At 41.2% G+C, this 27,509-nt stretch overlaps 2 protein-coding genes across 2 annotated transcripts; both read right to left on the bottom strand.

Moving 5' to 3' along the window:
- Nucleotides 1-2,683: 2,683 nt before the first annotated feature.
- On the bottom strand, nt 2,684-17,767 carry LOC308129824 (protein SSUH2 homolog). The gene is made up of 13 exons (XM_080495919.1): nt 17,666-17,767; nt 16,932-17,091; nt 12,756-12,830; nt 12,595-12,670; nt 12,379-12,508; nt 10,968-11,028; nt 10,737-10,858; nt 9,378-9,443; nt 9,174-9,253; nt 7,755-7,847; nt 7,490-7,598; nt 6,633-6,740; nt 2,684-5,887 (listed from the first exon to the last, which is right to left on the bottom strand). Exons 2-13 carry the CDS (start codon nt 16,942-16,944, stop codon nt 5,747-5,749), a joined length of 1,074 nt encoding a protein of 357 aa, XP_080352045.1. The 5' UTR covers nt 16,945-17,091; nt 17,666-17,767; the 3' UTR covers nt 2,684-5,746.
- A 5,101-nt stretch (nt 17,768-22,868) lies between these two features.
- rem1 (RAS (RAD and GEM)-like GTP-binding 1) lies at nt 22,869-27,253 on the bottom strand (the record flags this gene model as incomplete). The annotated part of the gene is made up of 4 exons (XM_080494704.1): nt 22,869-23,146; nt 24,105-24,312; nt 24,900-24,982; nt 26,905-27,253. 4 exons carry the CDS (start codon nt 27,251-27,253, stop codon nt 22,869-22,871), a joined length of 918 nt encoding a protein of 305 aa, XP_080350830.1.
- Nucleotides 27,254-27,509: the final 256 nt, after the last annotated feature.

Here is a 27,509-nt window from a genome sequence, read left to right on the forward strand (position 1 = left end):
AACCAACTGCTGAGATACAGCGAGAGTTTGTGGTAAATGTGCAATTCAGAGTGAAGTAAATCCATCATTGATCAGTGGGGAAGTCCTCACTTCTCCTATTCATGTTTCTTTTAATTTGTGTTCCTTTAAGTGTCTCAGGAATCAAATGAGGTCACATTATGACAAATCTGAACGTGTCAAGACACCTGAGAGATCGCAGGAGTTTCTTTTTTTCTTTTTTCTTTGTATCTGACACGGGAAGACAAAAAACATTGTGTGTCCAGAGCACAGAAAGGATGTTTCAAACTGATTACACAGGTCAGGTTGTGCTTTGTTGCTTGTTGTTGTTGTTGTTGTTGTTGTGCATTGTGCTCCAGACAAGAAAGGGCATCTGAGGGTTTATCTGTTAGTGATGTCTGGCACAATGTCGGAGCCAAAGGAGAAAACGCGCTTGGAGGGGTTCGCGCTAAATGAATTAATGCAAGTGACAGTAACAGATAACAGAGACGCGGCTCAGCTTTCAGGCCCCGGCTCAACGCGCTCTGCGCCTTTGTTCTCCAAAATAAAAGCGGCGGACACATGTTCGGGTTACACCAAGGCATCACGGCCTTTTTAAACAAAAGGTCTATCGGAGTTATTTTGGCTTTCTGATAGAGAAAATAAGAAACGTAAAATCGTTCAATACCTAAGATAAGGTTCAGAAATCAACGTCATATATTGTAAATACATTTTCTTCAAATCCAATCAAGTTTATGTGGCCGGATTCATATAGCGACATCTGACCCTCTCATCACATATAGTCAATATGTGATGGCAGTTGTGCTTAATGTAATTTGACAAAGTTCTATAAATAGTCAAACTTTCATGGACTTTGTTGTCCAACAATGCATCAATCTCTTTTTTATTTACTCCAAAATGTAGTTAAAATCAACAAATCAATTGAAAAAGGTTGTATTTTTTTTGATTGAACCCTTGAAATAGATTATAGGTTTTAAAATACCGTCTATCATTCATTGAATTACAACCTATTTTCATCAGGTAAACATGTCATGACTTTATTGATATTTTCATACATCTTTCAAACTGCCCTTCAATTATGTCATTTAACTGTAATCCTATAAGAACAAGTCCCTCTTTGCTGCTTTGTCAATGTGACATTAATCAAATCATGAATGCTCTAATATGACTTAATGGACTTGGTTTTGTAATTCAAAGTGAAGGATGATGACCTGCTGTGCAAAACACAGAACACGTTCAGGGTTTTTCTCGTTTGTTTTTTCTCTTTCGACTGTTGGCACAAAACTGACATTTGCTCACTGGATCACAATCCTGTATAACAGGATCCATTTATTAGAACCTTATATTGCCTCACAGAAAAAAAGACATCTCCAGTTTGAATCCTGCCTGAGTGTTTGCATAGTCTTTTCTATGGGCTGTACGATTCCCCCCTCCCACAAAGTCCACGGCTTTGAGATCAAGTTGTTTTTAGAATCGTCTTTCGCTGTAACCCTGAAAGCTGCAACGGAAAAATGAGAAATATTTGTATTGTTTGACACTATAACTACACAGAACTTGTGAAATTCTTATGAGGTGACAAGCCCTGATAAGTGGATGAGTGATCCGCATTGATGTTTCAGGCGACAGCGTCATGGGAGAGCTCTCAACACTGTGACTGTGTATAGAATGTTTGTCCTTTAACCTGATCCACCGTGAAATGCACATGTTTTGCATGTGGAACTGCACCTGGTGCCTCTGATGCTCTAAATGGGCTGGACAAACACGACGACACACGATAATGGAGTGCAGTGGAGACCTGTTTGGTTTTTTTTACATATATCTACAAACAAACGTAGAAGGACAAGGAGGCGCTTAAAGCTTCTATCTAGATCTCCACAGTTTGGACATTTGCTGCTGCTGTGGAGTGGAAGAATCAGAGGTGCAAGCTGGAGCTCTGTTTGACATCATAAAGCAGAAATCACCCGAGAACAGCAATTACATGAGTCAAACCAGTGTCATACTCTGCAAGTACGAGATTAAAAAAAAGAAAAAAAAGAGAGAAAGGTAAAAACGATAATGAAGCATTAGTTTCGGTGTACAGGGACTCTTTAAAAGTTTAATTACAAGTGAGCACGGCACAAAAAAACAAAAAGGGCCTAGTCACCTGAAAGTGATCGTCTCAACTGAAGTAACAAAACAAAATACTGCCCGTTTCTGCTCATAGTCCTCGGTGTGGATATCTTAACTTTCTTTTTAGGTACTTCCTCCTTCTCTTCTTTGAAACTTTCTTACAGGGCGTTTCCTTTTCGTGTCTCCAAAATAATATGAAGTGAAACGCGAGCTTCTGGCTGTGGTTTCACCGAAAGTTCAGACTTTTATGTGCAAATTCTTTCACACATGAACACTGCAAATCCACCCCCCCCCCCCTTCTTTTTCTTTTACAAGCAGTATGTCTACACGTCGTATCTTTCGTTGACATAGTTTACAACTCAAAGCAGCAGTTGTACCCCAAACTCTTATTTAACAGAAAGAGCTGGGGTTTTTTTTGTGTTACTGTCACCAATTCATACTTATTTTCAAATATATTTTCTAATAAATCAAAGAAATAAAGTTGTTAAAAAATAATTTCTACTGTAAAATCTACTGTATTTCTACTGTAGAAACGTTTGATTTCTAAAAATGTAAAAAGAAGACACAGAAGCAGGTGAGTCTCAGAGTTTATTTGTATGAAGCAATAGATGATGTGTATATATATATATATTTACTGTTACAGTGGGATATTGCAGGGATATTGACTGGCAGAGTAACAGCATCATGTCCATCTGGTTAGTGGCAGAAATGTAAGCCTTGTTTTGAGATTCTTGCACATGTACACAAAAGCTTCCAAACTCTCAATATTGGCTCATCCATTACAATATTAATACAGAATACAAACAATCAGCCACATGGATACGATGGCGAAGTCGATCTATCACAAGTTACTTTTAGACACCAACTGCTTTTTAAATGAACCAGATAATTTAAAAAAACAAATAAACAAGACATACCAAACAGTAAAATATACTGTCTATAAAACTACTCTTCCTCTGAGTACAGTATTACAGATGTACTCCTGTACTCCAGGCAGCCAGCAGGGGGCATATGTCGCCCTCTAGAGGAACTCTGTTGTACTGCAGGAAAAGCAAATCGGCTAAATTTGAAATGATGGAAAACAGTAGAACAGAAGCGAAAGCTCTTTTAGTTTATTAAACTACATATATAACAATTATAACGTCTTTGATGCTGACACACTGATGATAGAGGTATATTATATATTAATCTAAAGATTTATATAGAAATCCTGTAATCTGAGGAGTAAATCAGGTAATTGTCGAAGAGTTTTTTTCACAATAAGAGGCGGATTATCGTTCTACTTTGTTGTTCAGAAATGGGAAACCAAAGCCTGATCTGGCAGCAACAGACTGCTGGATTTAAACCTCGTCAACTGACCACATGAATAAATCTGTAATCTAACTATTAGGAGTTTAACCTTTAAAATGCTTTTGCTGAAATCAGCTCTTAAAAAAAAAAGAACTTTTTTTAAACCTAACAAAAATCTGTTTCTTTATTCATCAAGAGCTTTCAAAGGTTTATAGTGGCCTAAGTCGAGTTTTACGGTTAAATTCTTCAGACACAACAGAGACATGAAACATCCCTTTTTTTAATCTAAGCTTCAAGTCTGCTTAAAATCTGTATAAAAAAAAGAGCACCATTATTTGTGCATATGTGTTTCAATATTTGGCTTAAGCTGTCTCTGCATCAAATTACAGTTATCATTTTTTTTCCCTACTGAGAGGTTTAAAAAATAAATTTGCGACATGTGCACTGAGTATGTTTGCCCTGCAGTGACGTGCATCATTACCACCAGAAGGTTTTCTAAATAGTTTTATATGCAATGGATTTAAGTGCACCGACTCACTTTAATCAGATGCTCTGGTGCACTGCCAGGGAGGAAGGCGCCATGCTTTGTTATAATACATCCATTTTTTTTTTTTGTGGTTATTATGAGAAGTTCAAAGGATAAGTGAATTCACTTTATATATTTTTCACATATTCTTAACAACAACATTTAAAAACAAATCAGTCATGTTTATTGTAAATGTAAAGAAAAGCCCAGCATACCGAATATATATATTAAAAAAAAGCGCACAGTAAAGGTTTAAATTGGACTAAAACACAGAAAACTGAAGGTTGAACTGTAAAAATTATAAGAAATGTTTGTTATTATATATGTGTGATACATTCGTGGTAAATATTTGACCATATAGTGTGTAAAACAGCTGAATGTGAAGAAGTTTATGGAGAATATTAAGACAAGCATTGTACAAAAATGTTACTGTCAAAGATTTTGGTGGACAATTAGAAACAATCATTTCAGTGCTCCTACATTATAAGACACACTGGGCCTATATTGTCTTTTTCCAGCTCACAATGCTTCACTTTCATGAAGCTTTTAGGGATTTTATTAATATACTTTGTTTGTTCTTTTACATTTTTTGCCATATTTTTCCTCTCCGTTTATACATATATCCTTTTTTTTTAATTTTCCAGCTTTATACAGATTTGTTTCTCTCCCTCGGTTTCTCCGATTCCATTAATGTTGTCAACCATCGTGAAAGAAGCAATATACATCCGTCCTAATCATTACACTCATATCATTTGGAGCATATTACCTTACGCCCACGCTTGTAAATCAGGGGTGTGTAAATCGTTCCACATCACGGCCGTGGTGAACAAAGAGCAGAGGGGCTGCTGGCACGACGGCAGACGGCAGCTTGAATTAAAGTGATGTTCGGTCCCGAGTAGAAAACGGCAGCAGGTTGAAAGCGACACAGAGAAAGCGGGACACAGGTTTTTGACGACGACGTAAGAGCGGCCTGAAGGCAGACACGACGCCACAAAGCTATGAAATATGTCACTGACATGAGGCTTTTTTTCTCGGTGACGTAAAATCACCATTTCGCTTTCAAATGAATCCTTCGATGGCGAAGTTTGTTTGTAACATCATGCGACACTGAACCTCAGGTGAGAAAAGATAAGAAACCAGGGTGACTGGATTCCGGTGTCATTGTTCCACGACCGCCTGGGCCCTTCAACATTCACTACTTTTTTATTTTTTTTAACTCAGGCCATGGATGCCATATTTCACAATAACAAATGGGATGATAGTGATGTCTAATGTCAAGTGTAGAACAAAGGCACAGGTTTGCTCTTTTAAACCAGCCGTACTTCATATACATGAGGTTTTGTTGTCAAACTGATGGTTATTTAAGTGGCACATACTGGCACAGGTTTTCAGTCAGAGAGAGAAAAAAACACACAAAAAACACCTTGAGTAAGTGATGCAGAGGTCCACACAGAGGCCGTAATGGACGTCACAGTAGGCTGATTAGATCAGAAAGTCGAAATCAATTTTGGAAATTCGCCTTTAGTGCTCAGTGAAACAGCCTGTCCAGATGTAGCTCACCCCCCCCATTTAACTTCACTTCACAGCATCTGCATCCGGGGGTAAAGTCAGGAATTAAAGCAAAGTCAATAAAGTTGAATCATCTGCAGAAAAAAACATTTTGGATTTGTTCCTGCGCATGTTTAATCTGACCTCGGATGATGAGCTGGTAGCAAACCTGGTATCAGACTGGACCGCGAGTGTGTAATTAAGGGAGATTAGGTTTTGATCGAGTGAAAGGAGAGAAATGAGAATACCAGATCTGGATCAACGTGTGACGTGCGTCTACTGGACGACGCAGCAGCACGTCGCCGGGTAGTTGTCGGCGCTGACTTGGTTCTCGTTGCCGTAAACGTAGTAGACGTGAGTGTCGCCCTTCCACTTGTAGTTCACCTTGGCGATGGGGATCAACTCCACCGTCTGCCTCTGAGTCACAGGAAGTGTGAGAGAGTCGTGTTAAAAACTATGTTTTTTTATTCATTCAATTCGATGACTCAAGAAAAAAACAAAAAAAAACAAAACAGAATCTGTGTCACTGCTTATAGCTTCACCATTAAAAATAAGATGTGAAGTCTTTTTTTTTATTTAGGCCTTCATCTTTTCGAGCTAAAGTATCTGCTGTCATAATTAGGTTCTTCGACATGACTCAGAGCTGACCAGCAGGGGGCACCAATGCTTGCATTTGAGAGGTATGTGGTGCAGCAAAAAAAAAAAAATTCCTGAAAGTAGTTTGAATTTTGTACATTAAAAAATAATATTTTGTGCAAAAACTGGAGGAAAACTTGGCTGTTCTTTTCATAATTTCACTGTTAATGGCCCCGGAATTGTGGCATTAAATACTAGTTAGTAGTACTAGATAGGGTTGAGTTAAATTGTACACACTGGATAAAGCCTCAGCACCACTTAATTACCAAAGACTACAGACTATAAGGCTAAAAAAATGTGCCTTTCTTGAAAGTATCAATCAGATGTTATGGAGTGTCTGTATTGCTTTATGTTTCTATTGCTAAGAATGTTTTTTTTAATTTTTTTAATTTATTTAAAACAATCCTATGAAAAGGGTGATTTGATCTTTTTTTTCCATTTATGTGTGTGTGGGGCTGAATTCTGGCAACAAAAGAAAAATCAAGGAATACAACTATCAACGTCTGTAAAGCTTTTCATTGCTTACCTGCTGCAGGACCCTGGAGGTTTGTGCGTATTTGGCTTGGTGCTCTTGGACCAGACGCTGCGAGGCCTCAGATATGGCCGGGTTTGGGAACCCGATCAATGGGTAGAGCTGAAATGAGACAAACAAGTGAGACGAACGTACGACGCAAAACAAACAGACCCTGCCGGCAGCGCCCAGTGTTGATCAGTTAAAATGCATCCTGATCTGCAGAAACACAAGAAAAGATGTGAAATTGTAGTCAACTCTGGTACTATCAATCATACATTTAAATAAAAAAAACACAAAAGACCTCCACCAATGAACTAGAGACACCTGATGGTGAAACGTTATATTTCTAACTTGAGACCAAAGCCTCATTTAAACATCCAAAACGAATGACAAAACAATAAATAAACAGTAGTCTATACAGTAACTAACAACATGGTCCTGTATAAAGCAGCGGAGAAAAAAATGCAATGTGCTTTTTTATTTTTATTTTGTGCCAAAATACCAGAGGAAGACAAAAGTAGTGGTTGCAAGAGCAAAACCGCTGCCATTTGTGTCTTTATCTGAGAGCTGTTTTGATTACCACTGTGGTACTGAACCAGTAAGATCAACTTTCATTACAATGCATTAAAGGAATTGCCAGCCAGAATCCACTTGTCAAAGCACGTCGCTGCACTGGGCCTTTATGAGAGGGTTTAACTGTGACTCAGCGTTTATTTGAAGTGCTTCTTATGGAATTCAAAACGCTAAAAGGTCCAACGTGCCGCCCCCACAAACAAGACCGTACTCCGTGGCACTCTTTCCATCATCCTCAACTTATTTGGATTAATCCAATGTTTATACAGTGTGTGTGTGTGTGTGTGTGCGTGTACCAGATACTGGCTGTCCTTGTACAACTCTTTGCCGCTCACTGATCGCAGGTCATCCACCTTCAGGCCAGAGTTCTGCTGCACCGCCACGTGGTCATCCACATGGTTGGTCCTGAAGAGGAAACACACACACACACAGAGACAGAGAGACAGAGAGACAGAGAGACAGAGAGAGAGAGAGAGAGAGAGAGAGAGAGAGAGAGAGAGAACCACCGTTTAAGTTCACTTTAAAACACGATAGCGTCTATAATTGTTGACAGAATCTCACCACTCCACTTTCAGCTGGATGAAGGTCAGCAGTTGTTTCTTTCCTTTACAGCTTTCACACTCCATCGATGATTGACCTTCACACTTTGTGCATCTACACACACACCATCATCATCATCATCATCATCATCATCATCATCATGCTACAGTTAATAGATGAAAGTTACCCGGAGAAGTCGAGGGGGGCTCTGATAGTTCATGCTGGACATTTGACCACTCGACTGCAATCATTTTACTTTTTCCCTGCACATTGTGCAGAAACCCAATAACCACAAAGAACCAGATATATCTAAACCCCCCATGTCATATCTGAAATGTGATTAATAGAAAACTAAATTCAAGCTTCAAAGGCTTTTTTTAAGGGATAAAACTTCACTTGTAATAGAGGCAATTTGATCGATTTCAAAATAATTTTCTCCAGTTTTGTTATTTCATCATTAATGTAATTGGGTTTTTTTTTTATATTTTTGTTACTGCTTTTTTTTTAATTCCCGTATTAAACAATCTAAGGCTGTGTTATTCATGTAAATACTGTCATACTTAATGGACGTTCTCTGGTCCATAACTCAAGAGACAAGCATACATGAAACAAAATATCAATATTACAAGGTTTATCAAGGTTTATAAACCATTTATGCTTAGCACATAATATTCTGTGCTCATTAAATACATTATACATTTTATTACTCACAACTTCCAAGTAGGTAAACACATCTCAATACTGGCAAAAACCTCCAGGAAGCAAATTTATGGCACACTGCAGTAAACATTTGTGTAAAATAATATTTCCTAATCTTTCATACTCCTGCATCATTAAATTTGAATAGATTCCCTGAGATCACATGCAGTAGATTACCAGCAACTAAAATCTATTTCTCAGTCACATGATTTCACTATTATATCAAATACAACAGGTACTTGCATTTGAAGCTGTATGAAGCCATTTTTATTATTCTGTTTTCCAGATAGCCGCCACATTTCTTTCTCATTTTCATTACGTTTTTTTTGCAAATTAGAGTTTCATTTTGTCTTATTTTCCAACTTATGAGTCATGCGAAATAAAATAAAAAAATAACCGATCAGCTGACGTGTCATTGTTTGTGTGTATTGTAAGTTTGGTCCGTGTTGATATAGTCGTTTGAAATGTAACAAGTTCTCTTTTGTTGATGTTTTGTTCTTTCTATACCAGTGTAAATTGTACATTTTATTGCACTGAATTTGCGGGTAGGCGCTCGTAAGCTTCTTGCTTCAGCCCACTCCTTTTGAGCAGAATGTATATTGCTCAAATAAACAAACAAATAAACAAATTTGTTCACAGAACCAGAAAGTCTCCCTTCAACTCCGGCTCAGGAGTGAAACGGGAGAAAGACTTTCCAACTGCCTGTTTACGTCCGATTCTAAACCTCGTCCTCGACTGTACCTCTCTTTGCCGGTGCCGTGACAGTGATCGCAGCTCTCCTCAAGCCTTTTCCCCGAACCGTTACACACCCAGCACTCTTTCTGCCGAGACACAGCGTGAAGAAACGTTTAAAAACTTTCAGGTTGAGTTGATCCGTCCAATTTTAGATTTTTTTTTTTAATCCCCCTCCCCAATTTGCTTGTGATGATGAATTGAGTCCCTTACACATGCTGCTCCTCCTCTGCACTCGTCACACTGCATCAAGCCCGTGGCGTGGCAGGTGTGGCATTCCTGCACACACACACACATACACAGAGTTAAAAATAACTCGACACTCCGGATGCTGCTCTCTGATTGGCTGTCAGCTGTGTGTCAAAACTCATAGTTAGTTCTGGCATCTCAGTTCTGAGTTAAACTGCGTTTACAACCAAAGCGGGCTCTAGCCCAACTTGTGAAATGGCGAAAGGGTCTTCCAGTCCTCAAGTTTACACATAAACCTCCGAGGAGCTCTTCATGGGAGTTTTTTTTCGTGGCTCCCTGAAACCTCATCTCCTGTGATGAAGCTCCGGGGTCACAGAGGTTTCTCTCACACATCAACTGCAGGTCCTGAAAAACCACTAAAATGAGTCCTCTGTGACAGAGGGTCACCTCAAATATACTCCAATACTATAATAACTGTTGTGAACACTGCATTTGTGTTGAAGTAATGTTTAATTCTCACTATGAGGTGTGTCTTCTGACCACACGGTTTATATTCAGTGCTCATGATGAAGTTGCAGCTGATGCTTTAAGTCAGTGGCAAAAATACACCATAAGACCAGCGGATCCAAGTTTAGCGTGTTCGAGCATCCAGAGAGCTCGTACACGCTGGAATACATGTCGTCTTAAAGTACACTGATTCCATGTTTATATGTCATTTTGACCTAAATTTACAGCTAAACTCTACAGCCAACCAATTTGTTTTAGTCAAAATACATTAAGTTACTGGTTGCTGTTTGATCCAATTGATATATATATATTGTGATTTCATAGTGTAATTTATGTTAAAGCAATGAAGAATAAACTTACTAAAATGTTAAGAGTAATAAATATTGGTTAAGAGTTCGATAAATAAGTTTACATAAAGACTAAAATGAATAAATAAGTTTATGGGTAAAATACATTGTTAAAAAGTTGGACTTTGATTAAAATGGTCAGAATACGTACATGATTTAACTTTCCAAATAGAAACATTTTCGGTTGAAAATATTAAAAGTTAAATAGCAGAAAATTAATTTATTGAATAAATAAATTATTTAAAATGGTAAGAAGCGCAGCTGGTTCATTCATTGAAAACATTTGAATAGGACTTATTTCTTCCTTTGTCTCTTTTTCACCCTTTTCTTAAGGTTTTCAACCTTTTATATAAAAGAAAAAAACGGAAAAACTGAATAAACCTTTTTAAAAACTGAGTTCCATCCATGTCCTGTCAAGCTGGACAAGCACTGACGAGAAAATAAGCTCGACAATGTTCACGCTCGGTGTCACGGACCAGCTAAATGGAACAAGGGACTTCATTCTACCGGCGGCCAGATGTCCAGTCACCTTGATGGAGGAGGTGAACGGCACGCGGATCTTCTCCACATGATTGTTGAAGAGTTTGGGCGGTACTGCCTGGATCTCCCAGGGCCGGGGGGCGGTTTGCATGTAGAAGTCAGCCGGTTCGCCTGTGATTCAACCACGAAAATATATAAGTAAATTAAAAAAATCAGAGCAAATGATTAATATCAAATGGCGAATTCATGAAATAATGAACTTGGTCACGAGGGTGTTTACCCTCGTAAGGCTTGTGGTCCCACTCAGTTGACCTGCACTCGGTGAACGTCTCGATACGATACTGCAGAAGAAAGAACACATTTAATATAAAATACTGCATTTACACTAATATTTTAAGAACACCGTCGCCACAGAGCACCTTTTGTTTGTGCGCCAGCGTTATGCCTCCTGCCACAGCAGTTACATATTCACCACTGTTGTGTTTTTAACCATTTTTTTCTTGAATCACGTTCAATAAGTTGGATTTCCAGTCCCAGACATACAAAGGTTTTGTCAGCCCAGACATTTAACCACCAGCTTTATTTTACACGTCGGTGTCACATGGCAGTCTCATGCCCGTCATGTGAGAGACAAGTGTTTATAACCTACCAAAACTGTTCTCCATTTTGCCACTCTTGAAGCCTAACAAGGGTTTGTCTGTTATTTTAACCACGACTATTATGCACATTCTACTTATCACAGTGAAAGTGTAACACTTGAACTTGTATTTTCGACACTGGAACACCACTAATTACACAAAGGGAGAAGAAAAGGAAGACATGAACAGGTGGTTTGGACACTTAAAAGTCAGGAATTATTACCAACGGATTCATTAAAGTTATATTGAACATGCTGTTGTGTTTAATAATTTGCTGTTGTGTTTTTCAGTTTGCAGTTGTGTTTTTCAATTTGTTATTGTGTTTAGTGATTTGTTGTGGTTTGCACTTCAGGGCCACCGTAACAGACTGACCTAATGACCCTCGCATGTTAAATATAACTTGTAATGAATCCGTTGGTAATAATTCCAGACTTTTAGTGTCCAAACCACCTGTTCATGTCTTCCTTTTCTTCTCCCTTTTTGTAATTGGTGGTGTTCAAGTGTCTAAAATACAAGTTCAAGTGTTACACTTTCACTGTGATAAGTAGAATGTGCATGATAGTCGTGGTTAAAATAACAGACAAACCCTTGTTAGGCTTCAAGAGTGACAAAATGGAAAGCAGTTTTGGTAGGTTATAAACACTTGTCTCTCACATGACGGGCATGAGACTGCCATGTGACACCGAGGTGTAAAATAAAGCTGGTGGTTAAATGTCTGAGCTGACAAAACATTTGTATGTCTGGGACTGGAAATCCAACCTGTTGAACATGATTCAAGAAAAAAATGGTTAAAAATACAACTGTGGCGAATATGCAACTTCATTTGTTGTTGTGTTTAGCGATTTGTTGTGGTTTGCACTTCAGGGCCACCGTGGTCTGTCGGTCAGTGTAGTAAAAAAAAAAAAAAAAAAATGGTGTGAACTGTCCATCACCTTATCAAGAGACGCCACCCAGTGAGACACAGGAGGGACAATAACGCCACCTCCAGGGGCAGCAAGGATTCTCACGCCCGTTTGATCGACACTGTGCGATAATAATAATAATAATAACCACCCTGTACGTGTTGAACGGCTCCACGTTGGTGACGACGCCGTCGGTGGCCGGAGCTTTGCTGTAGCAGCACTGAGCCGACGCGAAGCTCTTGAACGCTTCCTGGGCCACGTCCTCGGACAGCGTGGGGATGCTGCAAACAGACACGCACACACACGTTAACACCCTCGAGTTCTGCCCTCGACATTCGGCGGAGCGTTCGTCCCGGGGGGGCCTCACTTCCAGTCGTCAGGTACGGGGCCCGGCTGGGGCGGGGCCACCGGCTCCGCGGGCATGGGAGGGGGCAGAAACCCTCCTGCAGGCGAAGACAGTTAAAACATGTTTTAAGCGACTTGCTCTGCAGAAAAGACGCACGCAGAGTCGGGGTAAGGTTCCCTTACCTCCCCCTGGCACGGTGCCTTCGTAGCCAGGCACGTTTCCAAACATGTTGGCCGGCGGTGCGGAAGGAGGGTAAGCTGCAGGAAACAATCCCCCACGTCACCGCACCCAAAAAAACAAAAATTGTCATTAGACAAGATAAAATCCTGACATTTCACTCAAAAAAAAAATTCCAGATGAGATTTGATTCATATTCATGATTCCAAGCCACAAAGACATTGACGTTTGGATTTGAAAAAGCAGGGAAGCAACAAGGTCTTTGTTGACGTTTGCAGATGGAGAAACACTCATGTGGCCGATGACGTAAAGAGAATTCAACACTCGTGATTTATATAAACAAATGGGGTGAGACAAAGCTGTGGGAACAGTTGGGAGTAAATACAGCGAAAACATTTTTTTTTTTTAAAGGATAAAGCATGAAACATTGCTTAAGTATTCATTTTTATAACTGTACTCAGTTCTTGGTATGATAAAGGTGAACCTGAATGTGTGTGTGTGTGTGTGTGTGTGTGTGTATACTGTATACGCTACACATGAATAAATTCTCACACCTGAATGAAGTGAGTAAAAGGACTTTTGCCGCTTCACTTATGTTTGGAAAACCTCTTTTGAATTCGCATCTTCACCATCTGAATTAACTGATTTGAACCGTGATGAGAAGCTCACCCACAAAAACTCACAAAGAGTAACCGCAAAACTATGCCGAGCAGCCGAACCAGACTCCAGGCGTGCTGGCAAGTCCCGATAATTGCGAAGCTCCTTCCAAACGCCCCCGCAGCTGTTCCAGTAAGTCAAGTTTAAGTGGTGGTGGGACAACGTGACACCAGAGGAATTACTGGGAAAGACGCAAAGAGAGCTCTCACTCTGCTCTTTCATCGTTTCATTTCACTGCCGATTTCTCCTTTTTGACTTTATCTGGTGTCACTTTAATCAAAGATCAAAAACCAGAGAAAAAAAAATCCCCTGCAGATTTGAGCTTGTGTTCAGAATTTACTCTAATTTTCCAGCCCAAAAATGGAGACGAGCCACGGAGGATGTTTTCAATCCCGTAAATAAACAGATGCATCCTTTGTGGAAAATCTTCACTAGAGTGGGATAAAAGAAACCATTGTGTCTCTGATGGAGTGAAATTAATTCCAAATAATAAAGATTACATTTATAGTGAAAAGTGGCACACGTTTTTTTTTACACTTGTCAGATTGAGTTGAAAAGTAGGTTTACATGGTTTAGATACGGGTCTGCATTAATTTATCTTTAGTGCAGAAACAGCAAATAGAATCATGGGTATCAATAAAACAAAAGGTTTTTGCTTCTTTTTCTGTCTGGACGACAAATCACACCCAAATTGTAGTGAAAACAGTGATTATTTATTCACTGAATTATTATTTAATGCAAACTGCAGCACATGCAAAGACCAGACCATTCAATGTGTTAATGAATAAGTAATTGATGACTTAGATTTAATTAATGAATCTAAAAACCTTTCAGAGTATATTTTGTTAAATGTTAAAAATGACAAAGGAAATTGTTAAATCATTGCATCCCAGCAAGACATAGGATACGTTTTACAATTTAGCACAAAAGAAAAATATGCCACATATTTCATGGATTAGATTTGTCTTGAAAAGGAAAATGAAAGATTTTCAAGGCTACAATAATAACGATATGTGTAATACCGTCTTTGTGCAGGGGTGGCAGCATTGAGTCACTGTCAAGTCCAGTCTGTGATTTCAATGTGATTTAAATATATAATAAATGTGATATACATGTATGTATACATAATAAATGTGATTTCAACTTTTTCTTTTTATCATCACAGTATGCGACGGGTGGATTTCAAAGCTCTGCGAGACATTTAAATTTGATTCCATGTTAATGGCACAAAGTGGAATTAGGGGAAGCTGAAGATTGAATTAAAAAGTTTATTTCTGTAGCACAATGATTTCCTGATTACGACGTGATTTGTTGAGTCGCCACATACTATTTCTTACATCTGGATTATTTTCAGCCCTTTAAACTAAATATTGTACCTTTGAATTCATGGGAAATATGCTCGAGGTTATAATTCAATTGAAATATTTTTTTTAAAAGAAAACAGGAGCCTAAAATGAGAATCAGCTGATCTAATTAAAGCGTGAGTTTTTAATGTTTGATTACCAGATTGCTGCGAGGCCCCTCATTACCCAGAGGACGAGGAGGGCTGCTGCACCGGTGGCACAATGAATCAGCTCTGTGAAGAAGTTAACTGAGGACACTTCTTCTATTTCACATCTTGTTCTCACAAATTCCTGCTATAACTTCCCCTTTTTCCCCTCCTTTTGTGATATTCATTTCTGTTTAAGGCCAAAAGCCACTCTGCCTATATTGTGTGAGCTAAAAAAAATGCAAAAAAAACCTGATGTTTGGTGAGAGAGAGAAAAAAAAGGAGGAAGATATTGACAATTGATGCACGAATACAGTAAAATACAAAATCCTGCCAAACAATACAATGTCTGTTTAAAAAAAACATCCCCTGCTTGTTCTTCATATGGAGTCTCTGAGCTCATCAATTTCCTTTTTTTTTTTTTCAAACTGAACCCACTCGTTTGTGCTGATCACGTCTCCAAACTTTGCTTTTAAAGCTCAGACTAATAAGTAAAAACAATCATTTTGCCAGATGGGGATGAAAAACGAACTGTACAGTTTTGTGAAAGCGGCTCATTGCCAGTAAGCCCCCATCTGTAGTGGAAATGGTTGCCAGATTTGTTCAGGCTGTGGGGGCATGTAGAGGCATATGCAGACCTGTCGGCATCAGTTTATAGGGCCTATGTGGACAGGATAGTGAAACGAGTCCAGTTTACCTCATCTTTATGATAAATTTTTCACTTTCTTCTATTAATGTCATCAGTACTATATTTATAAAAGTTTGTATTCCAATTGACTTTAATAACTGGTGTAACTATTCTTTTTAATACGCCTCTATAATTGTTGTCTTATATATGTTTTGATTTTTTTGTTTTGTCACAATGATCCTATAATTTTGGCAATTGTGTTAAAAGCTGAATGTGAATTTGGTTCTCTTCATTGACTGATTAATTTGCTGTATACGTGAAGATATGTCAGGGGGATTATTCAATCTTTACGTGGACAAGACAAGACAAGACAAGACAAGACCTGAAAGCCTTAAAAATGACCATACATTTTCTAAAATAACATCAATATCCAACAAAATGTAAGGTTCATTAAAATAAAATTAAAAAAAGCCAGCAGTCCTCAAAGATGCTTTCAAGCACGATTGTAATAGGTAGACTTTCAACTATTTACTCATTTGTCACCAACTAAAGATGCTCACCCATCCAAGAATTTTAAGGAGGATTCCATTGATTATAGGTTTTGTGGGAATAATTTGTCAGTTAAATAAAATCTACTGATTATCAACTGCAATCTGGAAGGTGGTTTCTGGAGGAGACTAACTAACGAGTTTAAAAGTGAGGAGCAGGTAGAGAAGGTGGGTTTAGAGCTGATGAGGAAAGGAGGAATGAGAGAGAAGAGCAAGAAAAATGTGAAAGTAAAAAGGTGAAGGTGGAGACAGTGATGGGTGTCCCAGCTGCAAAGCAGAAGATGTGGTGACTACGGTCCTGGGATGTCATGAAAACTAATTCACCTGTTGATTTTCCATGTGCTTAACATGAAACTCGCCGTGTAAAGCCGGAAAACCTCCAAATAAATCGAATTAAAATCAATAAACGTGTGAATCATGACTCATTTGGAATTTAAAGAAGATACTAAAGAAGAGACTAAAATGCCCCATCAGCAGGATTGACGACGAAATGCGCTTGTTTTTTTTCCCCCAATCGGATTTAATTAGTTTGTGATCTAATCCGGATAAACGGTGCATTAGTGGAAGACTTGCATGGGGTCTTCAATCCAACAGGAAGCAAGCAAACAAACAAACAAACCAAAAAAAACAACAACATTTGAGTTTTGTGTTTTTCTAAGGACTATATTTAAAAAAAAAGAAAACACTTTTTCATGCATTAGATAGAACAAAAGTAGTGCATAAATGCCGTGCACGCCCCTGCACGGTGGTCCGCTCTGCCCTGCAGTGCCCTGGTCTGGATGGTGTCCCGGTGTTATGGTCAGTTTGGTGACCTGAGCGATGTCGCGCGCCGCGGGTGGCAAGGTGTCGCGGTTCTTACCTGCACTGTTCATCCTGCCGCGGGTCAAAATCACTGACTTCTGCTCAGGGTCGGTTTCACATCCACACAGTCTCCGTTATGAGCGACAACGCAACGGCACTCGTGAGGGCAGGAGGAGAGCAAAGTACCCCGATGGTCGCCGCGACTTCCGCAGTCAAGCCTTCAAAATAAAACGAAGAAAGGGCAGGGCGACTTCCCGTGCGTTGCGCAAACACACTTGTCCAGTCGTGAACATAGAATGTGGTGGAAAATAAACGACAACAACGTGCACCTGATTAAAATCAACAGAAAAAACAAACAAACTGAGTGAGGTCACATGATATTGCACCCAGAAAAAGGAAATCAATGATCCATCACAGAAAAGGTTATGAGACCCAGACAAAAAAAGTAGTGAAGGCAAAATTAGCCATATGCAAAGGTTCAAGTGTTTCAAGTTTGGCTTTAAAAATCGCATTATAATTATTATTATATTCCAATTAAAGAAGTATTGATTGAGGTATTTTGATAGATTTGAACATGGGACGCTAAGAGACATAGAGTAGTTCATTGATTGTGTAAAACGTTTATGTATCAGCTTCAGCTGTGTTGTGTATCAATTGGATTTTTATATTTGCTTGCTTTAAATCTACAAGAAAAACACTGGTCACTGGCTTTTCTTTTCTTTTCTTTTTTATGAAGAGAGAAGCCACAGCCGTTGCTCGTAAAATGTCTTAAATGTTTCTAACTTGACTCACGTCTGCAGGAATGTGGGCCACGCCTCATCTGCAATCTATTAGAGTTGAGCTGCTACAGTTACATCTCAGGAAAACACACATGGAGAGGACAAAATGGACGAAAACAACAGTAAAGTGAGCACCAGACGACACGCTCGACCAATTTGCGGGAGCTTGTGTTGAGTGGAAACGAGGGTGGCACATTTCAGTGTGTGAAATCTACTTCACAGACATGTTCATACAGCCTGTGCCCCCCAAGGTACATTTTTCTGAAGTCAAATGCAATGACAACACAGCTGCCCCGAGCTGTCATTTGAGGTAAACCCCTCCCCTTTGCTCCTCCTCCTCCTCCTCCTCCTCCTCCTCCTCCTCCATCTGTATGGGAGGTCCCTTTGTTCTTGCATTTCTCCAAATCATGCAAGTTCATGGCAAAGGAAAGAGGGGGAGGCATATAGGAAATGGAAGGAAAGGGACTGAAGAGGAAAAACAACAATAAGTAACTCAATAAAAAAAAAAAAGAATTGAGGGGAAGACTTCACTTGGAAAAGTAAAAAGGGTAAGAGGCAGAGAAGTTGGCAAAAACAGATCGAAAGAAAATGAACAGGTGAGGGAAAGAAGACAAGAACCCTAAAAGGGGAGCTGAAGAAAGGAAAAGGAGAAAGAGGGGGAAGAAAGGGGCAACAGTAGCACAATCAAAGAAAATGAAAGGGTTGGAGGAAAAACAACAAAGGATGTGTGAAAAGAAAAGAAAGGGTGAACTAGAGAGAAACACACATATACACACAAAATAACAATAAAAAGAGGGAGGAAAGGTAGCGAAGAGAGAGAAAAACAGAGAATTATAGGAAATAAAAACAATATCGTGTAAGAATAAAAGATGGGATTATTGGATCTGTTTGTTGTTGATATTGGGAAGAAAAAAAAAAGCTCCTGGAAGAATGTTACATATATTTTCTGCTCTCATGCACTTGGAGAGACACGGTGGCGTGGCGGTCAGCCCTCCTCGCCCTGCGGAAACATCCCCAGTCCGAACGTCCTTTTGGGCCTTTGTATGACGTCATGAAGATTCATCACCTTGTCACACATTGTTAACATGAGCTTTTTCCCCGCCCGCCCACTTCTGTTTTTATTGATTTTTCACATTTTTTCCCCCCACACAAACAGACAGAACAGAGCAGATTATACTGAACAAAGGTAGTTGAAGTTAAAGTAACACGGGAACACATTAAAGATGAAGAAAGAAGGACAGAAAGTTTTCTGTCTGTCCATTTATAGTCCATAATATCGAAGAGCATCAGGTCATCAATGCACCACGTCTGCAGACAAGGCAAGCTTCAGCAAGGCAGCATCCGGGCAGCAGATGGAGTCAGAGCGTCGCCCGGTGAATCAGCACTGGGTTTACATTCCTGCAGCTCCCGCTGGTGTCAAGAGGGTGAGTGATGAGACGAGAGTTAAAGGACCGAAGGGCTGGACACCAGAGACACAGCAGGGACAGACACAGAGGAAACTGTGCAGTTAAAGTAAACACAGGCGGGTGTGGGATTTTTCTGTGTTCACTGCTCCGGCCCTCTAAATCAAAAGCGCCTCAAAAGGCGCTTGAAATGTTTGAAATGCCATTAAGACGGATGTCTGAGGCACAGCAAGTCCAGCGGCGTCCCTTTCAGCCACCGCTGTGAGATTTGTTGGGTTTTTTTGTTGGTTTCGGCTCAGCAAATTACCATATACAGTATCTTCTGGTGTGCTTATGAGACGGAAAGCCCTGGGGTTGTTAGAAGTATACTTTTTTTTTTTTAAATTTATACTTAAAAGTTATCATTATCCCAAATAAACGTCAGTTGTTTGTCCTCATTAATCCAGGACACTGTGGCTCTGCACTACCGAGCTTTTATGTGAAGCCATAATCATACATGAACTTGTATATTCGCAGTGGCGCCAGATGGTTTTCGTAAAACGTCACAGTGATATCGAGATCACGTTTTTTGTGCTAAAATACACATTCGCCTTACTTGTTTCCATCGTGACACCAACAGAGACAAAGACACGGCTGCTCCTCCTCCTGCTTTGCTTTCACGCTGCAGTTCGGCTTAAATAAACTGCCAACTGCTCACTTCAGATACAACATTTAGCGAATCTCCCTTGCGTGGAGCAGTGATGCTTTGGAGGATCTCCATGTTTACCTTCCAAGGTTTTGAAGCATGCGTTTGCATACTTATCATTTGTGGGATGAGGACAGGAGGAATCCAGATCAGACGGCACATGATGCTGTAATTCCAAATATTCCTCAGTGGAAGAGCTTCAACTGTCACTTTCACTACCACATTTGCTGGACGAAACAGTAAATGTAGATATTCTTTACAATGAGCGCTTGAGGTGACTCTTACCTTCTGGCTCCAGTGGAACCCTGGAGTCCAAAATCAACATCATTCATTCCGAAGGGCCTTATTTTTTTTTTTTTAATGCTGATTTAAAACAAAACAAGACAAAAAGAAAAACGTTTGAGACGATGCTTATTCTGACTGTACTTCAGGAGAATGTCATCATGACAGACTGTATAGCGATTAAAAACTTTAAAACTCAAATGGAAAAACGCATCAGTTTTCTGTCAACATCATCCTCACACACACACACACACACACACACACACACACACACACACACACACACACACACACACACACACACACACACACACACACACACACACACACACACACACACACACACACACACACACACACACACACACACACACACACACACACACACACACACACACACACGTTCTGGTCACTCTGGGGCCCCTCAAAGGGTCAGAGGGCCTCTAAAGTGACAGGAAGTATACCGAGTCACAAAATGACCACATAAGAGACTTGAAGCAGCTTTAAAAACAGACACAACAGGCTGACAACATGATGCAAATGACCACAAATGGACACATAACAGTTATTACCATAATAGACAAAAAACATTAAAAATAAATAAAATCAGCACAAGTGAGATACAAAATTTCTTCTCTGGCCAGCACTGAAAATAATTCCTGTGAACATTAAATATCGTAATACCAAATGCATGCAGGATGATGATGATAACCACCACCACCACCGACCCCGAGCAGCACAGTCGCCTTCTGTTAAAGAATAAAATTTGCTCAAACCACATAGAGTGAATGTATAAGAAGGATTCTTCAATTTGTTTCTATTCGTGTCACATTCAGGAGGGAGCTGAACTCAGAAGTCTCTGGTCCTCCTCCACTGAGAGGATGTTTACACGTGTGTGTGTGTGTGTGTGTGTGTGTGTGTGTGTGTGTGTGTGTGTGTGTGTGTGTGTGTGTGTGTCTGTGTCATCCGGGTTGAGCAGAGTCAAGCATTCTTTCCATTTCCCTCATCAAATCAATGTTCAACACTCCTCCTCCTCTTCCTCCTCCTCCTCCTCTTCCTCCATGTATCCCCCCCCCTCTGCAGCCACAGATTGTGTGAATGTGTGTCACCCGGCTGGCTGATCGATAAACAGATAGGATATCTGACCACTGGAAACTGGGACGACTCGTCTGTTGGACGCGGCTCCCAGATAAATGGCCGCTGAGCTGAACCAGTTTAAGGTCACGTCACGGCTTCGCTCCTCTAAAAACCAGCAGTCGGGATGAAGAGTTCAACACCCTAACAACTCGACATGAAACATTAGAGGAATTACACACGTTGGGATGGGGGGCGGGGTGTGTGTGTGTGTGTGGGGGGGGGGGGGGGGGGGTTTGTCTGTAGCCTACAAAGACAACAAGGTCCCATTAAAAGGTGGCGCCTCCAAACACTCGGCCTGTTTTCTGTCAGCCGCAAGAACGACTGTGTAGCTATGGAGACCGCTTGGTAAACAACCTCCACTTCAACGGACCGCCAGTCTCCATGGCAACGGTAAACATTCATTGGCGTGTCTGTGTGAGGTTGTTGCAGAGAGAGGCGATGGTTAAGAGTTATTCATAATTAAATATAATGGTTAAAACAAGGGGAGCCCTTTCACGAGCTTGATCTGGAACATGTGAAGGATCTAATAAAAACACAGGACTCATATGGTTAATGAATAATCCTTTTAAAATATGCAAGTTAAGTTAAATTCAAAGATTCCTGACGAGCTCGACACTAACAAAGTGCGACATTCTACGTGGAGTTAACCATGAATCCGTTTACCATTTTGCAAACAATGTTCACCAAACTTTAAAACTGACAAAATATTATAAATAAAAAAATTAAACCAGATTAAATTAATTCCTCATTTTGTTTTTTCATATCAGTTACCTGACAATTTTCATACCCTGACTTATATCTCCTACAACTGGACTCAATTTGACACTGAAATCTAAACAAATACGCTTCAAATCATCAATATCTGGAACATCTTTACCACCTGCTTTACGGGAAAGTTAATGCTGATCGGCCTCGGTGGCATTCACCTGTTAAAACATAACGTTTGGGATGACTTAGTTTAGTTAAGACTTTATTCTGCAGTGTTAAACCAAAAAAAAACAACAGTCGAGAGGTCAGGAGGTCAGCGCAGTGGACAAACACAGGACATGTTCTCCTTGAAAATAAACCACCTGGACCATTCACGCACCTTTGCACACAAAGATCAGTCAGAATTCCTACTTTCCTGACTCTAATCTTTAAAACATGAACTCACCTTGAAAGTGTTGTGATCTCCTTCTTTCTTGGATGCAAATGCTTTTTTATCGCCCACAACGATGACACGTTACCAATATGGTGAGTGTGTAAACAGATTTAGTTCTTTTTTGTTCCAAACAGCTGCAACAAAACACGTCCACACGTTCCTCAGCCTTACACTTTACCCAATCCTCGTCTAAGTCTGCAGAACGAAAGAAACAAAATTGTCCCTGCAAGATAGTCGAGTGTAAACAGATTTAGGCCACAAAAGAAAGAAATACCTGACCGTCCAAATGTACACACACTGAACCTCTGACCTACAGTGATAGTTCTTTACAGTTTCGTGGTGTCTTTAGTATTTTGTAGGTCACCTGATAGAAAAGTTATAAAAGTTTCGCCTCCAAACTGTCAAGCTGGAAAAAAAAAAACCCCCATCCCAGTGAGGATGTTCATTGGCTCGCTGATGATTGTTTTAGCTCACTGAGATCCGAAGACGGAGTCGCCGTCCTCGATGCGAAAACAGCCGGAGGACTTCCTCTGGCCTCCCCCCCGGGTCGACGTCCCTCCCCCTGTCCTCAGAGGACGGCCAGGTCGTGGCAGCTCTTGGACCGCACCTTGACCGCCATGCGCTGGTTGTTGCGCGCCACCAGGCGGTCCAGGAAGCGCCGCGCCTTCTGGGCGATGCTCTCCTTGCGCTTGTAGACGGAGCGCCGCCGCCGGATGGCCTCGCTGCCGTCCCGACGCAGCCGGATCTGGCGCACGACGCCCTCGAACAGCTCGGTGACGTTGTGCTGCAGGGACGCCGACGTCTCGATGAACTTGCAGTCGAACACCACGGCGCACGCCCGGCCCTCTGGGGACGGGAAACACACACAGATTAAAGGCCTAGTGAAATAGTTGGGGTACTACTTATAAGGTTTCTCCGACTCTGCCCCACCAGTGTTGTCGCATAACAAAGTTATTTGAATTTTGAATCCTTCTTCGTGAGCGTGACGTCAAGAGTTGTGCAGATCTCGATCTGTTGTGTTTACATTGGCTTGCGTTGTTTACCTCTTAAATATCGAAGTTTTAACAGTGTTTTGAAATTATAGTCGGCGTTTTATGAGCCTTGACGAAAGATTGAGCCTGGAAGAGACCCGAGAGAGGAGAAAAGGAGCACAGGCGGTGGGAGCGGCTAGCTTGCGCGGCTAGTAGACGATCAAGTAATACCTGGACTCATCTTCGGTGATTCTGCGCAGTTGGAAAAGCGCTTCGACGTGATCCAGGAAGCCGGGTCGTTCTGCCAAAAGTCAGGACGCCTCAAAGCCACGGTGAAAACGAGCGGCTGCTGAGGCCGAGGAGACGAGGACGAATGGAGGACGAACCAATTTCTGCTTCCTCAAACATGTTCCAGACGGGGTCACCGATGGCAGAACGACCCATTCTGTGTCTTCTTCATCAATCGCTGGATTTGAAATGCCCGATGATGATGAAATATCGTTAAATTTAGCCTCTTCGTCGCCAAAACTCTGATCCGCCATAATGTAAACACAACTTGGGCGTGTGCACAACTCGTGACATCACTCTATTATTGTCAGAAGCTCCGCCGAGTAGCGAAAATACCGCTGTTTTCTCTGCTATTTTCTCACAGATTGCCGTGTTTTAACATTTTACCCTCGGGCCAGTTAGCATAAAAAATGTCCCTAGAAGCGACAGCCAGAGTGTTTTGGAGGTCGAATTTTCATTTCACTAGGACTTTAAGGTTTCTCTGCGGCGTCAGACGCTCGGCGGCCCTCTGATTTGTTTATTTATTCATTTATTGTGACTCCCACCTTCCACGGCGACTTCTCGAGACCGAACCAAGTCGCTCTTGTTCCCCACGAGGATGATGGGAAGGTTCTCGGCCTGGCGGATGCGACGCAGCGTGATGCGCAGCTCGGCGGCGGCGTCGAAGCTGGAGCGGTCCGTGACGGAGTAGACGATGACGTAGGCGCTCCCCACCTTCAGACAGTCGTCGTGGGCCGATCCGGCGTCCCCCTCCTGAAAGGCGATGGTCAAATTACTGTCTAAAGACGAACGTTGCTCATTCCGATGGAGCTCATGCCGCAAAGGCATGCTGGGACATGAAGCAGTCCACGTAGTGTGTCTGTTCAGAACGGAGGACGTCAGATCAAACTGTTCTCTCAAAGAATAAAATACGTGTTTGTACTTAAAGTGCACCGCTTCTGTGTTCTATTTGTCTCTAAAAGACGGATTTCAACAAAAAATAAATAAATAAATGAACAAAATGTACCAGAATTCGTCCATTAATTTCCCCAAAATTTGTATTAACGCTAATAAAAAGTGATGAAAGTCCAATTGCCTCAGTGTTGTTTTTTTTTAAACCACATACTGGCAAGTTAGCAGTTGTATGGGACATTGTTTGAGTGTTCTGCACTTTCAATGTGCAGTTGATATGGATGTACACATATACATTTTGCTGTATTGACTGTATTGTGGATGTTTTGCAAAACATAATAAAAAAACAACACACTGTTATGCTGAATTTGTTTGAGCCATCTCATCTACATAATGTCTTTGACACGACGGTACACACAATCGTAAACACACACAGAGAGGCACAGTACCGCTTTGTCGTTCTCCCAGGTATCCATGACGATGAGAGTGGTTTCCTCTCCGTCTACCGTCAGGGTCCGTTCATACGATTCGTCTGTAAAAAAACAAAAAACAAAACAAAAACAATAAAGAGGAACTGTTGGACAAGTTAAGCCTGATGACGTGAAGAGTACCAACTGAGTAAACTGTAGAAACGTTGGCGTTTATATTCCCAAATGTGTTCACAGCCAAATTTAACGTTTAGTAAAGTGTCAAAGCCATGCGACTGTGGGGGAAAATTTAAAATGTTCCCAACAACGTAAGAAGTGGATGAAACTTCAACAACGATGAAAACGAGTGACACCAGTCCAGTGAACCAGGGAACCGCACACACATTTGGCCGCGCACACGATGACACAACATCACCGGGTCGATGCCGCCTGTCAATTTGTGGCTTCGGGCCGAAACAACACGTGACCCCCCCCCCAGAGCTGATCGATGGTGTTCGGTCACTCATGGCAGCGGCGTGTAAATCAGACTGAGACAGTGTGTGTGAGGACTGAAAATTACAGTACGGCAGCTGAGAGCTGTGATTATATCATATCTATATATGTGATTGCGAACCTTCTGCGGTATTTCATTATAGATTCTGGGCTCATTGTCAGCATATCCGCTACCAATCACGGTGATTAAAAAAGTAGTTTGACGCTTTCCCATTTGAAGTGATCGGGACAATTTAACCCTTCAGTATCGAAGCCAGACGTTGTTATGGCTGGAAATGCAAAACCTCTAAATGAGTCAGATGGATGGAGAGGTAACAAGGTGGCGTTGTAACAATATTCTGCATGATTCTACTTCTACTCAGTCCCCATAGTGTGAAGCAGACGCCACAACATCTGCATTTTTACGTCTAAGAAACCAAAAAACAAATGTTGTATTTTTGAATCACATCATATATAAGAAATAGGAGTACGAGTGTCAGTTCAACATGGTTACGAATGGCGATCAAGTGTGATTAAGTGACATTCTCATTGACGAGATCTCACTGTATGGGTATCACTGTGAGGCAGTAGTGCAAAAAACTTAATTTATTGTGTTGTGATACGATATATGGAGTGATCATTTCTTTCTATTTTTATTAAATGTCTGATAAATTAAAAAAAAAAAACATTATCTTCAAAAGTAGTAGTTTGTGAACTGTTTAACTTCTGTTCTTATGCCTTTAATAATACGATTTATTTATTTTTTTCCACGATAAACATGCTACTATTACTTCTATTTAGTCGACGACCAGTTTGACCCAGTGTCAGACCTCTGAGGAGAAAACATCTCCAGCAGTTTCCCCACTCGGACCTCTTGACATCATGTTTACAATTGTTGACATTCAGTAACACGTGACTGGAAACAGGCACTCGCCTCTGCTATTAGGCGCACGAAAGTCAACACGAAAGGCGCTCGGCAATGTCAGTAATAACGTAACATTTATGTGCAGTTTGAGGTTCGTAACCAACAGAAAGTCTTGAAGAGTAAAACTGAAGTGGATGTTGAGGGAAACAAAGTGACGCTCGGGGATAGAAATCTCCGTTTAACGAGATGTTTCGCTGTTATTCTGTGCCTCGATAGTCATTTCACACCTGAATAAAGAACGAGAAAGAAACCAAAATTAAAAACCAAATTGAAATCTGTGAAAAAAACAAAAAAAACAGAGGACGCTTCATCCAATCCCAGTGAACTATGGAGGAAGTCAGGATAAAGGTACAAATCCCTGCTCCATCACGGAGCTTTCAGAACTTCAGAACAAAAAGGGTCGACTAAAACTGTAATCAACAGCCGATTTGCTAAGAGGCGAGAGTTTTAAGTACTTCACCAACCGACGACCCTAAAAGTGTTTAATCGTCACAAAATCAAGCAGAAATCGGGTCCCGTCACAAGTGATGGACACCAGAAATGTGTTAAATACAGTTGGGATCAGCCATAACGACAAAATGGTCAAATTAAGTCGCGGATCGACGGCAAAAGCAACGCCCGGCGCCGCACCTGCAGGTTGTTCGTCCTTCTCCGTGGCGCCGCCGAAGATCCCCGCCAGACTGGTCTTGCCGACGCCGTGGTCGCCGAGCAGCACCACCCGGTAGACGCAGTCCGAGTCGCTCTGCGAGTCGTCGTCCGAGTCGGAGCTCCAGTGGGCGCGGTAGTGGAGGGACTTGTCCCCGGGGTGGTAGGACGCCGACTGTCCCAGGGGCGGGTGGCTGCGCTGGGGACGGGGCTGCTCCTCGGCGCCGGGCGGCCGCGGGTCCCGCGTCCAGGACGGGCGGTGGCAGAGGGGAGGGATGGGCGTGCTGCCTCGCCGCCGCAGAGGCTCCTTCTCTCTCTGGGTGTTCAGGGTCATGTCGCTACAGCATCTGGACGGGACGAGTGACGGAAGTATGGGTGGACATCGTTGTTTTGTTTTTTTCCCCACTTCACATTGTATCGCAAATGTATCGTTACTGCGATGTAAAGATTTACCATAAACTGGATTTACCACAACAAGACTGCTCACTAGGTACATGTGAGGTGAGGCCATAAAGCACATGACAGAAAAAACAAAAAAACAAGCACCCGATCAAAGCTGGTGGGAATTCGGGGCAAGAGAAAGAGCACTG

This window comes from Blennius ocellaris (genome assembly GCF_963422515.1).
Source record: "Blennius ocellaris genome assembly, chromosome: 4".
NCBI classification, from domain to species: domain Eukaryota; kingdom Metazoa; phylum Chordata; class Actinopteri; order Blenniiformes; family Blenniidae; genus Blennius; species Blennius ocellaris.

Coding starts and splice junctions, on each gene's coding strand:
- LOC308129824 (XM_080495919.1), bottom strand. Junction 7,599..7,754: donor ATCCAGCTGAAAGTGGAGTG/GTGAGATTCTGT, acceptor TTTCCTCTTCAG/GACCAACCATGTGGATGACC. Junction 5,888..6,632: donor CCTCCAGGGTCCTGCAGCAG/GTAAGCAATGAA, acceptor CCTGTGACTCAG/AGGCAGACGGTGGAGTTGAT.